This window comes from Galleria mellonella, unplaced genomic scaffold (genome assembly GCF_026898425.1).
Source record: "Galleria mellonella isolate WM207_F2 unplaced genomic scaffold, CSIRO_AGI_GalMel_v1 utg312, whole genome shotgun sequence".
In the NCBI taxonomy this organism is placed as follows: Eukaryota; Metazoa; Arthropoda; class Insecta; order Lepidoptera; family Pyralidae; genus Galleria; species Galleria mellonella.
Genome location: NW_026442074.1, coordinates 6246386 through 6261519, shown reverse-complemented (window position 1 = coordinate 6261519; position 15134 = coordinate 6246386). Strand labels below are relative to the sequence as shown.

The 15134-nt window shown below is 32.9% G+C and overlaps 2 protein-coding genes and 1 long non-coding RNA gene across 4 annotated transcripts; 1 reads left to right on the top strand and 2 right to left on the bottom strand.

Annotated features, from left to right (window-relative positions):
• Nucleotides 1-362: 362 nt before the first annotated feature.
• LOC113515066 (dnaJ homolog subfamily C member 30, mitochondrial-like) lies at nucleotides 363-3491 on the bottom strand. 2 transcript variants are annotated; one of them, XM_052895943.1, is made up of 5 exons: nucleotides 3338-3490; nucleotides 3067-3247; nucleotides 2676-2763; nucleotides 1805-1958; nucleotides 363-766 (listed from the first exon to the last, which is right to left on the bottom strand). In XM_052895943.1, the coding sequence occupies exons 2-5, from the start codon at nucleotides 3241-3243 to the stop codon at nucleotides 529-531; spliced, it is 657 nt and encodes a 218-aa protein (XP_052751903.1). In that variant the 5' UTR covers nucleotides 3244-3247; nucleotides 3338-3490; the 3' UTR covers nucleotides 363-528. The 2 variants fall into 2 exon arrangements, with proteins under 2 accessions (XP_052751903.1, XP_026755005.2); XM_026899204.3 differs by having other exon boundaries at nucleotides 3067-3491.
• Nucleotides 3492-5600: 2109 nt separating this feature from the next.
• On the bottom strand, nucleotides 5601-6580 carry LOC128200939 (uncharacterized). The gene is made up of 2 exons (XR_008252972.1): nucleotides 6309-6580; nucleotides 5601-6054 (listed from the first exon to the last, which is right to left on the bottom strand). It is a non-coding gene; the product is annotated as an uncharacterized LOC128200939 (long non-coding RNA).
• A 3758-nt stretch (nucleotides 6581-10338) lies between these two features.
• LOC113514982 (myosin regulatory light chain sqh) lies at nucleotides 10339-14150 on the top strand. Its single transcript, XM_026899088.3, has 4 exons — nucleotides 10339-10447; nucleotides 11567-11762; nucleotides 12087-12225; nucleotides 12888-14150. Exons 2-4 carry the CDS (start codon nucleotides 11573-11575, stop codon nucleotides 13081-13083), a joined length of 525 nt encoding a protein of 174 aa, XP_026754889.2. The 5' UTR covers nucleotides 10339-10447; nucleotides 11567-11572; the 3' UTR covers nucleotides 13084-14150.
• Nucleotides 14151-15134: the final 984 nt, after the last annotated feature.

The window sequence follows — 15134 nt, the reverse complement described above, 5'->3', positions numbered from 1 at the left end:
AAAAAAATTCGATGAATAGAATAGCAAAGTTGTGTAGTTTTACTTCAACTTTGTAGTTTATTTGTATAATTCGTGTATTCTAAAATTAAATATTTCCTATTGCGACTCTATTATTTTGCCACTGATCATATAAAAACCAAGGTTTTAAAATAAAGCATGATATATCTTCGGATAGATAATTATATCTCATGTGTTAATGACATAATTAACATACATTATATAATGTAAACATTCACCTTAATAAGCAAAAAAAAAAATGCAAATTTTAGATCACACATCATCTTTTACTTGAATTTGTACTTAATTATTAATGTTAATAGTTTTTTTTTTTTTAACAAACAACAATAATAATAAACAACAACTAATAAGAATATTCTACTTTATTATTTTAAACATTATCACATTTTTTTCTATAGTTGTTGAAGTATTTAACAATATGTACAATATATACAATGCAAAGTATATTATTAAACTGGTGTATTTTGAAATTAATCATTGATTTCTTTTTACTAAAGATCAAATTGATATTTACTCAGATTTCCTTTCCATTTTTTGTGCATTTTCTTTAATAATCTTATCTTGATCATAGTCTGCTTTACCATTAACTACTAATATTACGAATAAACTTCCTAAAGCAAATATTAAATATAATAATGCTTCCTGTCTGGTCGATTGAGTAATAGCTCTTCGATTTGCCATTTTCTTCCTTAGTAAATCTTTATCATATTGGGCCTTTTTAAATAAATCGCCATAGTGATTCTTTGACCTGTAACATTTTTTTATTACAACACAATTATACACAATTACCCTTACGTTTATTGAATAAAGAAATTTTTATTTTTGGTCACAATTTTAGATCTAAAACAGTTAATAGCGCTTAAGTTATATACAGTGTATAAAGGTATTTGTTATTTATTAGCTAAAATAATTCAATACACATCCACACAAAGGATTTGGATAAAACATACATAGATAAGTCATTTTTGGGTAAACACATAAAACCTTTATCCTTGTTAATAATTACCCGACTACTGTGAAGCAGAAAGGAGGATTATGATTTTGACCAGTATGTATGTATATTCATCTGTTTCCTTATAACTTCTAAATTACTTATCATAATGTACAAATGAAATGTGATTGGAAGCAATTTGACTGTCTACTAGTTATAGGATATATCACATCAAATGGAATATGGCGCCCTCTAGAGAATATAGTCATAAACTACATGGATGGATGTATGTTTGTTTATTCTTTAAAAACTACTAAATGGATTCGAATGAAAGTTGGTACACAGGTAGGTTATATCCAATCTTAGCTCATAAGATACTTTATACACTGATTCAGGTGTATGCAGCTACGTGAGTAGCTAGAAGACAAATATTAAATAGTTTGTACATTGTTATGTATGTTATTTCAGATGAGAATATTGTTTCATACTTTTTAGGGTGTGATTTTTCAGTAGTTGGGGTTTTACTTTTATTTGTTTATCCCCAGCATTCCCTAGTAAAGCCATAAAATACTATTGGAAATAATTTTGAACATAGTAATTTTATATTTATTTAATATACAAATATAAAAGAATTGATTGTATGTTTATAGAGAATAAACATAAAAAGCACTCAGTGGATTTAAAAAAATTATTCACCCATAGAAAGCTACATTATCAGGGAGTAACATAGGCTATGTTATTTTTAAAAATTCTATCTATCCATGCAAAGTTGGATTATTAATAATCTAAATTTACACAATATTTTTTATTATATCAGATTTGTTTAGTATCAATAAATAAACAAAATAATCTTACCAAGCATCAAAATCATATATAGATGTCCTGCCATCCATAGTGGGTGTTATATGGCGACGCTGATGTGACTTGTAAAATTTCAAAGTGGGGTCAGTTGGTTCAGGCTCAGGTCGGTACTCCATTCTAGATTTGTTCTCATGACCAACAAGCAGGCCTACAATAGAAAATATATTCAACATTATTTTTTCATAATTAAATGATTAAAATTTATTAGGTCCATTCTCATACCTATTTCCTGAAATAGTAGGGTTAAGTGTACAAAAGCGAGAGGTAAAAGTTTTTTTCTTGTTATATTTATAGATTTCTTATGTCTCATATTTGTGCACATATATCAGTTTCAAATAATCCTCATGATATGACGCCATCAGATAATTTACCTGATCATACAGTAGTTATACATGTAAGTATGTACTGCATTCTTAATCAATTGTCACAGTTATTTCATAAGTATTATAAAATTCCTTTAATATAAGAAACTTCATACTGGTTCATTCATAATTATCTATTTCACATATCTGCAACTTAATAATAATGTAGTTTTTAAAGGACTGTTATATTAATATTATTTCAAGTTTTAGTAGATAGATAAACAATAATTATTGTCTATGGTGTAAGTAATATAATACACTTGTATTATGTTCTTGTCATATTTAAGATTATTTTTAAGAGGAGAGGGCTAGCTCTCTTGAAAAAATTTCAAGAGAGCTAGCCAACATTTTGTTTGAAGGATACAGTTAACAATGAAACTATTGAGTATGAAGACACAACATTTAAGTTCTCAGGTATATGGAATTAAATAAGCCATCTTAAAAGAAATATAACATTATACTCATATTATTATTTAAAAAACAATTTGAAGTTAGAATATTACCTTTGTCATACATTTTTTTTAATTTGATATTTCCGAGAACCTCATATGCCTCTGTTATAGCTCTGAACTTTTTAGCTGATGTTTCATCCTGAAAGTGTTGTATTATTTATGTATGATACAATAAATAGACTGGTGAAGCTATAAAAGTCACCTTTTATTTTAATTTAGTTAGAACAACATCTAAGGGTATCCACTGACCAATATGTTTCTTGTACCGAAGGAAAATTTTACTTCATTGACACATTTTGTTTATTTTATCATCTTACATAACATAGGTAAAATGAAACGAAAAATATTTCAAATATTAACTAGGACAAGTATTAAGTTGAAACAATTTTAACATTTTATAGTATTGAAACTACAATTTATTTCGATAATAACTCATACATACCGAAGATTTATCTGGATGATAGACTTTTGATAGTTTATAGTAAGCAGACTTAATTTCCGATTGCGTGGCTTTCGGCGTGACTCCCAGGACATCATAATGGCTCGCGCACACCAAAGAAGACGTGCCAATTGAACGTGCTAGCTCAGAGACAAATCTGGATTTACAATGGCCTAGCATTGGACTAAAAAGAAGTAATCGTATCAGCATCTGTAACTTTTGCTTGGTAGGTAATGTAATTTTTGTTATTGACTTTATTCATGTTTATACTTACTATTTTTGATTTTTTTTTATTAAAATCTACAAATATTTGTTATTACTATTGGGCTAAAATTTAAAAAAAATGTTTAATTGGTCATTTCTAAGAGACGAGAATGACAAATATTTTTAATGAAGGAGATTTCCTAAATACTAGAGTATAAAAAAAAATAACAACTTAAATGACAGCAGCATAAGTCACTGTCATGTTACATGACAGACACATGAATTGGTACATAGAAAATGGCAGGTAATATGGTTAATCTATGAGCTTTTTTTTTATACCACTGAGGTGGCTAACAAGCATACGACCCACCTGATGGTAAGTGGTTACCGTAGCCTACGAACACCTGCAATACCAGAGGTATTACGCGTGCGTTGCCGACCCTGAAGAAACCTCTTTACTCCCCTTTTGAAGAACTCCATGCTGTAGTCTCTTGGGAAAACCTCGGCAGGGAGCTCATTCCACAACCTGAATGTTCGTGGGAGGAAACATCTCTGAAACCGCGTAGTACGCGACCATTGAGGCTGTAGGACATGAGGATGAACTCCCTGAAGATGGCGAGCAGTACGATGGTAGAAAGTGGCTGTGGGCATCATATTGAACAATTCCTCTGAGCACAATCCATTGTACAGGCGGTAGAACACGCAGAGTGAGGTAAAATCTCTCCTAAGATTTAGGGTTCAATACAGCCTGTGAACGTGGGATCATCGACAATTCTCATAGCTCGTCGTTGCGACGAGTCGAAAGGTTCAAACTGATATTTAGGTGCTCCGGCCCATAAGTGACAGCAATACTCCATGTGGGGCCAGATTTGCGATTTGTACAGCATTAATCGCTAATTCGGCGTGAAGTAATGCTTCGCTCTATTGAGCATACCGAGTTTTTTAGATGCTAACTTCACCTTATCTTCGAGGTGGCCACGGAACTGTACATCACTAGAGATGTCGACACCAAGGATCCCAATGCTTTTAGAGATATTAAGAGACGTGCCTTAGAACTGTGGAGCCACAGCAAATAGGGATTTCTTAGCGGTGAACGCGCAAGCTTGTTTCTTAGCGGGGTTAAACTGGACTAAGTTTTGTCGTCCCCAATCGGAGACTCTAGTTAACGTTCTCTCAATTTTAGACACAAGCTGTTCACGATTGTCCTCCACGATGGAACGAGGGACATCGGTAAGACCCGTATAATGGGCATCCCCAGTGCTGTCATCCGCATAACAATGCGGATCTGCCTTACGACTAACAATATACCTAGTTACTCGAGCTCGATCGTCTACGAGTCAAATTTTTCTTTTGACATTGTCATTTTAGGTTTGACATTATTTTAAAAAGGTAAAACAGTGACGTCGAAAAAGCGCGGGAAACGTTTAAAAAAGCGGGAGTGTTTTTTGATCTTCTTTAAATTAATTTTATTTTTATTTATATAAGGATTAGTCTTTTTTATATATTGTGTATTAGATTGTATATTTAATTGTATATTTTGTAGTAATAGTGTTTGTTGCTGTAAATATTGGTAAGTAAATTACCTATATAAACATTATGGATCCACCTATAGACCCTGGGGGGACAACCCCCCAGGTGTCTGCAAATATAACTATTCCATTCAATAATAGTTTTGATATATTGGGTGAATCTAGTATGGACACAGATGGTTCTAGCGTTGCAAGTTCTAAACGTAAGTGAGTACGTGGTGAACGTCGCATTTGCAAACATTGCAATAAAAAACGAAGGAGGCACACCAAGGGTCTTGAATCTAAAATTAAAGATAGTGATTGTCAATGTATTGAAGATGAGAATCAAACTCAAGTATCAATACCAGTTGTAAACAATACCGAGTCTGTTAAACCTGCTTCTCCACCCAGTACTTTAAGCAGAACTTTCTACAATGCCGAGGATATAGCACCTTATGTCATTCATGTACAAAAAAATGAAACACATCCTAATGATAACACTACATTACATCCTATTGCATTTGGTCGCTTTTTACACACTAATAAGATAAATAATATAGTGAATGGTAGCCTCAAAAGAATAGGAAGAAACCGTTTATCGCTTTCTTTCTCAAATTTTGAAAATGCAAATGCATTTTTAAATAATAGTAACTTAGAGACACATAATTTTAAGGCATTTATACCTTCTTTCCATGTAACCCGTATGGGAATTGTGAGGGGTATTCCTAAAGATTGGACAGAAGAGGAAGTAATCCAAAATATATCAGTACCGATAGGTTGTGGGAAAATTCTAAAAACCAGAAGAATAAAGAAAAAGACAATTAATGAAGGACAACCAAGTTTTATTAATACTGAAACCATTGTTATTACTTTTGATGGACAAATATTGCCAAAAAGAGTATTTATGTTTTACACATCATTAACTGTAGATTTGTACATTTACCCTACTATCCAATGCTATAACTGCTGTAGGTTCGGACATGTCAAGATGCAGTGTCGTTCAAATCCTCGGTGTTATAAATGCAGGCAAAATCATACAGGTGATAAATGTGAAGTAGACGAGGAAAATGTTTCTTGTATCTTGTGTAATGGTTCTCATTCAGCAATTAGTAAAAAATGTCCTGAATATGCACGTCAGAAAGCCATTAAAGAAACAATGGCCCATAGTTGTGTTTCTTATGCTGAAGCATCAAAATTTCATCCTCCAACTTCTAAACTATATTCAGATGTATTAACATCATCATCTCCTTCCAATAAATCTCATTTTCAATCTTCTTTCCTTAAAGAGAAATCATCATTACCACATATACAATCATCATATAAAAAAACAGTTACACTTAAACCACGCTCTCCTCAAAAAGCACAACAAGGATATGATCGTTCTGCCCATGAAGCCATAGTTAAGGAATATAATATTCCTGCTCCCTCTAATGGTTGTGCATTATCATCAAATAATATTGACAATAATCAATCCATCTTTGATATTATTCTCATGCTTATTAAAGTGTTATCGCAATCAAAAATGATACAAACAACTTTACCACCGTCCAACGATGCCATGTACAATGTATTTTCTCAATTATTAACTTCTCACAATGGATTACAAAGTCCAAATAATTCAGTGGAACTGTCGTAGCATAACAAATAAGAAATCAGACTTATTTTATTTGATTAATAAATATAATCCTTTTATAATAGCTCTCCAAGAGACTTGGTTAAAGCCAGGATATCCTTTTAGGATTTCAGGCTTTACAAGTCTCCGTGATGATAGAGCTGACGGATATGGCGGTGTTGCCATATTGGTCAAAAACTCCTTCTTTTTCTTCTTTTTCGCTTCCTGTATATAGCGGCATTAATGCAGCTGCTATAATTATAAATGGTATCTGTTTTGTTACTTTATATATTCCTGATCCTACATGCCAAATATATTCACAACTAGAACAATTATTTTCAATTTTACCTAAACCTTTTCTCGTAATGGGCGATTTTAATGCTCAGCACCAATCGTGGGGCAGTTCTACTTCTAATTTTTATGGTGGAAAACTCCTGACGATAATTGACACTTACAACTTATGTATTATTAACTCAGATGTACCGACACGTAGAACTGCACCGAATGAAGGGTTTAGTGCTCCTGATATTTCAATATGCTCTTCTGATTTAGCTTCTTCACTGTCGTGGTATCCTCATTCCTCTACCTTCGGAAGCGATCACTTTCCCCTCATTCTTTCTTTTCCAATTTCCATTCCCTCAAGTCGAAAGAGTGGTCCTCGACTTAAATATAATTTATCAAATGTAGACTGGAATATTTACAAACAATATTTAGATAATAAAATATCGGAGTTACCTATTGTTTATCATGGAAATGAACATCAATGTTGTAATGACTTGATAATTAATATGAAGGAGGTTGCTGATTTATTATTTCCTGTTAAAAATAGTGCTTCAGGGAAAATTCCCTCCCCACCTTGGTGGGACAAAGATTGTACGGAAGCAATTAAAAATCGTAAAGAGGCTGAAAAAAATTATAATAATTACATGACATCAGAAAATTTTGAAATTTACACCGCAGTTTCACGTTCTACTCGAAAACTACTGAAAAAAAAGAAATTGGAAGGTTGGAGAAGATTTTGTTCTTCTATCTGTCCAGAAGTTAATTCATCAGTCGTTTGGAATAATATTAAAAGATTCAGATCTGCCTTTAGTGATCATACATCACGTTCTGCACTCGATTTAACTTTAGCGAATAAATTTTTAGATCGCCTTGCTCCTAGTTATGTGCCGGAATGCCTTTACAATATTTCTCTATTCGTCTCTGACGAATTATCCGAACTTGAGTCTCCTTTTACTCTTGTAGAACTTAAAGGTGTTCTAGCTTGTATTAAAGACTCTGCACCGGGAGAAGACGGTATACCGTATTCCTTTTTTAAAAATGCTAGCGATGCGACATTAATTTACTTTTTAAATATAATTAATTCCATAATTATTTCGGGAAATATACCTACTTCATGGAAGTCTCAGATTATTATACCATTTCTAAAGCCTCATAAACCACCTTCTGAACCATCTTCATACCGTCCTGTTGCACTTTCCTCTGTCTTACTAAAGCTAGCTGAACATTTAGTGAAGAACCGTCTAGAATGGTTTTTAGAAAGTAATAACTTACTATCCCCGAACCAGTTTGGTTTTAGGAAAGGTAAGAGCACCTTAGATAATGTGAGCATTCTTATTTCAGATATTCATATAGCTTTCTCACAAAATTTGTCAATCCTCTCAGCCTTTTTAGATATAAATTCTGCCTATGATAATGTAATAATTTCTATTTTAAAAACTAAATTACAAGCTTTAAATGTACCGGTAATACTTTCTAATTTCATTATTAATATTTTATCAGAAAGAACAATACATATGGATCTAGATGAAGATACCAAATTATCTAGAACAGTATGGAAAGGCCTTCCACAAGGATCTGTTCTCAGTCCAATTTTATTCAACATATACACATACGATCTAGAATCATTCCTTGATAAATCCGTCAAAATTTTACAATATGCTGATGATCTCTTATTATATTTTATTGCGAAGTCCATAGAATCTGCTTCTGCCAAATTATCTGATTCATTAGATTTGTTAAAAACGTGGTTAGATGCAAATGGTCTTAATCTTTCTGTAACCAAGAGTAGTGTAGTTTTGTTTTCAAGAATGAGATCACCGCAACAAATTAAGGTGCTTTATGATAACTCATACATTCCTATAAAGACTGAAATTAAATTTTTAGGTATCGTGCTAGATAATAAATTAACAGGTCTGTCCCACTGTAATTATATTTCCACGAAATGTGAGCGTAACCTCAACATTCTTAGGTGCCTTGCTGGAGTTTGGTGGGGAGCACATCCCGTTTCACTAAAACTTGCTTATAATGGTCTTATAAGGAGTGTCATTGATTATGGAACTTTTTTGTTAGCTCCAGGAAGTTCATTTGCTTTTAAGAAATTGGATTTAATTCAATCAAAGGCCTTGAGGATTATCTCTGGAGCAATGAAATCAAGTCCAATCAATGCTTTACAGCTCGAAGTCGGTGATCCACCTTTGGTTTTAAGAAGGCAATATTTATCTGATCGCTTCTTTTTTCGTTGTTTACAATTATCTGATCATCCGCTTATTCAAAAGTTATCTCAACTATATATCTTTATTTCGTCTTCATCTTATTGGAAACATAAAAAACCTCCATGTTTAATACAAAGTTATGAAAAATATAAATCCATAGAATCTCCCACTTTTACATCGTCCTGTTTTCCCATTTATAAATGCTCATATCAATCTTTAGTTTTATCTCCTAATATTAAATATGATTTTGGGTTATCAAAAAATGATTCAGAATTGAATGCCAAATTTATGTTTATAACTGACATTGAATGGAATGAATGGCACTACATCTTTACTGATGCATCAAAACCAGACAATAGCGGTTGTGTAGGTGTGGGTGTGTTTCATTCACAATTTAATATCGTTCAAAAAATTAAACTTCCACCGGAATCTTCAGTTTTTACCGGGGAATGCTATGGTATTTTAAAAGCTGTAGAATATATACTTTTAATGAAATTACATAAGGCAATAGTTTTCACTGACTCTATGAGCTCTTTGCAAGCTCTAGCCAAATATCCGTTTAAATCAAAACCAGTTTATCCCATTATTTGTGACATAAGACAAAGTCTTTATCTTTGCATGTTGAGAGGATATTCCGTTTCTTTTGCCTGGTTACCAGGACACAGTGGTATTAACGGCAATGACAAAGCTGACCTTATTGCAAGAGAGGCTGTAACTTGTGGTGATATGTATCCGTATCATAATTACTGTAGTGACCTAGCTTGTCTCCCAAAAATATATTTAAGGTATGCCTGGAAGGAATATTGGGAAAAAACAAGTACAATAAAAGGAAGATTTTATCGCCTTATACAACCCGATATTCCTTTCAAACCATGGTTTTGTAAATTAAAGCTTGGAAAGACCGCAACAACTGTTATAACTCGTATGCGTCTAGGTCACGTATGCACACCTTCTCATTTATACAAGCTTGGTATTGTACAAAGTTCGTCGTGTAATTGCGGTGCTAAAGTGGCGGACTTGAATCATATATTCTTCTCATGTTCTAAATTTGACCACACCTCCCTTTTTAATCATCTCCGATCCATCCGTGTTCCATTCCCAACTTCTATTCTTACTCTACTTTCTTCAAATGATCCTATTATCTATAAAATACTATCTTCATATATATATGATAACAATATTAAGATTTAGTTATATTACATGAATACATTTATAGTTGCATCAATTGCTTTTCCTATATATTTATAAGTATATTCTCATATGTACAAGTATATCCTTCATATCCTATAAATATCCTAGACCTAATCCTTATCCTTTCTAAATTCGTTTGTGTTAGGTTTTTTTATTACTATTATCGTTTCCCCGTTTTGTTCTTGGCAAAATACCCTAATATCGGGGTGAACGCCACAAAAGAAGAAAAAAAAAAAAAAAAAAAAAACAGTGACGTCAACCAATATCAATTTGTAACTTGTTGTATTAGTCATATATTCTACAAACAACTTTATTTCACAATAAAATAAAATTTTTAATACAGGTTTTTCGTTTAAATCACATCATTACTTCCTGTAAGTAAATACAAATATTTATCATTTATAGTAAAGTAAAAAAATAAAACAGATGGCCTGTTGTAAATTCTGTACCATAAAAGGAAATCTTTGTGATTGTGTCACCGCGTCCCAGATAACTTAAACATAACACCAAAAAGCTATTTCTACACTATTAGTATGCGTCACATAGTCGTTAACGCCCGGTTTTTGACAAGGTACTGATGGACAGTACATAATAGAGACTTGGTTATTATTTCTAAACACCTGGCGTTAGTTACTTTTGGAGCTTTATCCGTTAACGGTTGTTCTTGTTATAATTTAAACTTTTAGTAAGGTAAGTCAAACAAGTTTCATTAATCGGAAAATTAAAATTATTATTTTTTTATTTTAATAACTAATTAGAGATTGCAATACTCTAATAATGTGTTAAGTAAATTCAAGTTTTTGTACCTTTTCAAATCTCTTTGTTTAGATACAATGGATGGTAAACTTCACAAATGTTTTTGGGAACTGAAACTTGTCACATATGTGATTACAATTTAAACCTTTTTTAAATTATAAGAAACTGCTTATAGGCCACTAATCTACATCTTTAACCTCATTGTTACTTCTCATCTGGTGAGATTGAGGTCATATGAAATCCTTTAATTGTTAAAAAAGAAAAAAATAACCTGGGAACAAATCTGATATTGTGGTTTTAGATAGGGCACTCTCAAGGGGGTTTTTGGGAGATATCACCATACTGTATGATGAGAACCTTGCTGGGACTGAAGAAAATATCTTGGTTCATGAGGTGATCGAAATGTGTAGGGTGGTGTCCACCTAAATCATCCCAATTGTTCTGTCGGTGAATGGTTCTTATCTCAACTAGTCTAGAATAATATCTCAGAAGGTTGGGATTCTGAGATGGCTCATTTTCTGGGAAAAATGCAGAAAGTGGTGCTTTTAGATACTGCCCGCATTGTACTGGGGCCCTGAACCCTGGCTGACTGTGCTTCAGCCCAGCTCAGGGTTAGTTTGCCATCTCCTCTTCTTAAGAGATATGTAAATTTTCTTTTTAAAAAGTAATAATAATAACACAGCAAATATGACAAAAATTTGTGTTAATGAATAATATAATATAAATAATGTTTTTAGATAACAATGTCATCCCGTAAAACAGCTGGACGTCGTGGGACCACAAAGAAGCGTGCTCAGAGAGCAACTTCTAATGTTTTTGCCATGTTTGACCAGGCCCAGATTCAAGAGTTTAAAGAGGCCTTCAACATGATTGATCAAAATCGAGATGGATTCGTTGATAAAGAGGATTTACATGACATGTTGGCATCCCTTGGTAATTATTATATTATATCCTGTTAAATATATTGCTACACAGCAATATATTTTGTTGACTCATTTTCCAATGATTATGAGTTAGTTACTTAAATAAAAATTTATGTTCATAAATGTCTGTTTTGTAATTAATTTTTGGAGTACTTATTTGGATGTTACATAGCCAATAAGCAAATATAGTATATGATATAATAATATGCATTTCATCTAGAACCTTGTAATAGTTATGAGGTGATTCTTGATTTATTACTCAAATATTTCTAATTGCTTTTATTTGGATACTTCTATCTTCTCTAGAAATTTTAAAAAAGAAGTATGTTTTTAGGTAAAAATCCTACAGAAGATTATCTAGAAGGTATGATGAATGAGGCCCCTGGGCCTATCAACTTTACAATGTTTTTAACATTATTTGGTGAACGGCTTCAAGGCACAGATCCTGAGGATGTTATCAAAAATGCTTTTGGGTATGTTTTTTATCATTTTCACCTAAAACTAATACTTAAGGCTATATTAAACTAGTACTTATATAGAAAACAAGATTTTAAATGTTAATTCATATTGATTTAAATTTAAAATTCTAGTCCTAGTTTTTCAGCTAAGCAGCTATGCTTGTATAGCAGTATTTTGATTTAAAGGTATATGCAGGTACTTCTCTATATCCTGTACAGAAAAATAACATCTTAGTTCTCAGAACAGTACTCCTCATGTATTTTTTTAATGGATGAAAATGGAATTGTTGCCCAGTCTGCGCTATCAGGATACGCTGGTGAGTCATCAGTGAGGGATGATAGGTGAGGATGAAGTAGGTCAGTTGGCCTATCATGATGAATTCCGATTAACCATGATGGTTTCCAGGGTTAACCGCGTGGAGGTCGACCTGTTAGGGTATATTGCTAGTAATAGGTATGTTGGATCTCACTATAACAATCCCTCCCTCTCCCCTCATCATGTATCACTACATAAGAAGTATCACATGCAGTTTGATGTGTTTGTGTGATGCCTGTAGTGTTGTTCATATATACTATAGATGATGGTTAGCAGTTTCTATCGGGTTAGCCATCAATCTAAATTGATAAAACAAAGTAATGACATGTAACAATAGTAATAATTTATTTATTGCCATCAGTTGTTTTGATGAGGAGAACAACGGTGTGATTGCCGAGGATCGCTTACGTGAGCTGCTCACTACTATGGGCGACCGATTCACCGATGATGATGTCGACGAAATGCTACGCGAAGCACCTATCCGCGACGGACTCTTCGACTATGTAGAGTTCACTCGCATATTGAAACACGGCGCCAAGGATAAGGACGAACAGTAAGCGATCGGTGCAGGCAGGTTGTAAGGATGTGCAATCAATACTTAGGGTGAGGACAAGTCAGCATTTCGAATTTTGACCGTTTAGGCGTTATTTATCGGTATTAAAATATTTGTACTATATTATAAGAAAAAAAAACTGTACAGTGAAAATTCGCTTGGGCTTGTCCTTTGAAAATTTATACTTTTTAACACTAATGTGAAATGATGGTACGATTAAGTTAGTAAGGCATCTTTTGGTATTTTATTACATTTATGATGACATTATAATGACGAATTTTTATTTCTTATAACTAAGTTTCATAATGGTACCAGTTCTTTTGATTTGACAGCTACCAAAAGTGCCTTATTAACCAGTCTCTAGTATTGAAAACTGTGTCATAAATTACATAAAGAATCAACCTGTTCGTCATAAGATCTTGATATTTACTATAAATTGGTAGAAATTGTATAAGAAATAGTTTTGTACCTATCAATCTCGAAAGATACTGAGGGTGCTAAGTAAACCTAGTTCCACGCTGCATTTTTTTTTTTTATTAATCATATGCATTTGTCAATTTAATTTCGTGTTTTAAAATAATTGGTCAATGTAGTTTATTGAGTATTCATTGAATTTAGCGTTCAACTCCTTTTAGTACAAGTATGTGATTGGCCGACAGTATTTTATGATCATTCCCTGAATTAGAAGCAAGTAGTCTCTCTGTGTAATTATTTTAAATGAAGTACTTATTTTTTAAGTTTAAACGAATCTATTATAACAAAGTAATGATTTATTTAAAATTATGAATTATATTGTGTTTTTTAATCATAATATAGGGCTTTGTTTGCAATCAATTATTATATAAAGGATGCATTTGGGTGATTTATTGTGCTTTCCATATATTGCACATATAATATTTGAAAATTTCCTATAATTGGTTGCAATGTTTTCATACATTTTTGTCGATTGTTTGGACTATAATACTGTTCAATAACTATTGTAATTCATCATAGTGTGTGTTATTTAGTAAATAATAATCATGTATGTATTTATATTGTCAGACTGTACGTATATTAAATTTGTACTTTAAACTGTAGTATTTTTAAACTACCCTATTATTTAGTTTTTTTGGGGGGTGGAGTGGGGAGACACTATATGCTTTGAATGATGATAAAAATAATTGTTGAATATAAAATTTGTTGATGATTTAATTAAATATATATAATTGACTGCTATAACAATAAAAATACTATTTATTTTTTAATGGGTGATAATGGTATGATAACCCCGTCTGCGCTATCGGTATACACTGCATAGATGACTGATGAGGATGAAAGCGGGTCAGTCAGCCCATCCTGACGAATTCAAGTAGATTTGCCACGATGGTTTCTAGGGAGAACCACGTGGAAGTCGACCTGACAGGGTATATTGCTAGTTATGGGGTTATTTGACCCCATTACTAACAATCCCTTTCCCCTCGAATAGAGCGGGTTAGGAGTTTTTTTTAATAGATGACAATGGAATGGTAACTCCACTTGCGCTAACGGTATATGCTGGCGGTGCACCAGTGAAGGATGATAGGTGAGAATGAAAAATCAGGTTAGTTAGCCCATCGTAATGAATACACCTGGTATTCAGCACAATGGTTTCCACGGGGAACCACATGGAGCAGGACCTGACAGGGTATATTTCTAGCAATGGGAGTGGTGGTGGTCCGCATTTCTAACAATCCCATCCCCCCCCCCCCCGCGTTAGGAGAGCTGGGAAGAAAATAGTTATTTAACAAATAAATTTTCTTTAAATCAATCTTTAATGACAGACCTTGTTCTTTTCGACTACTACAAAATAATGTTATTTTCAAGTAAATGACTAAGTCACGATTTTAATACGTACATAATTGCTTCATTAGTTTTTGATAGTAACGAGCTATTCTGAGGCTTGTTGATTGATGAGTCTATAAAGGTAGTTACTGTAATGAGCAATTTGTAGCGACGAAATGTTGAGAGGCAACTGATGGATATGAGTGTTATCGGTTCTGGAGCTGGCCAAGTGACTTGGTCAAGCACGCATATTCT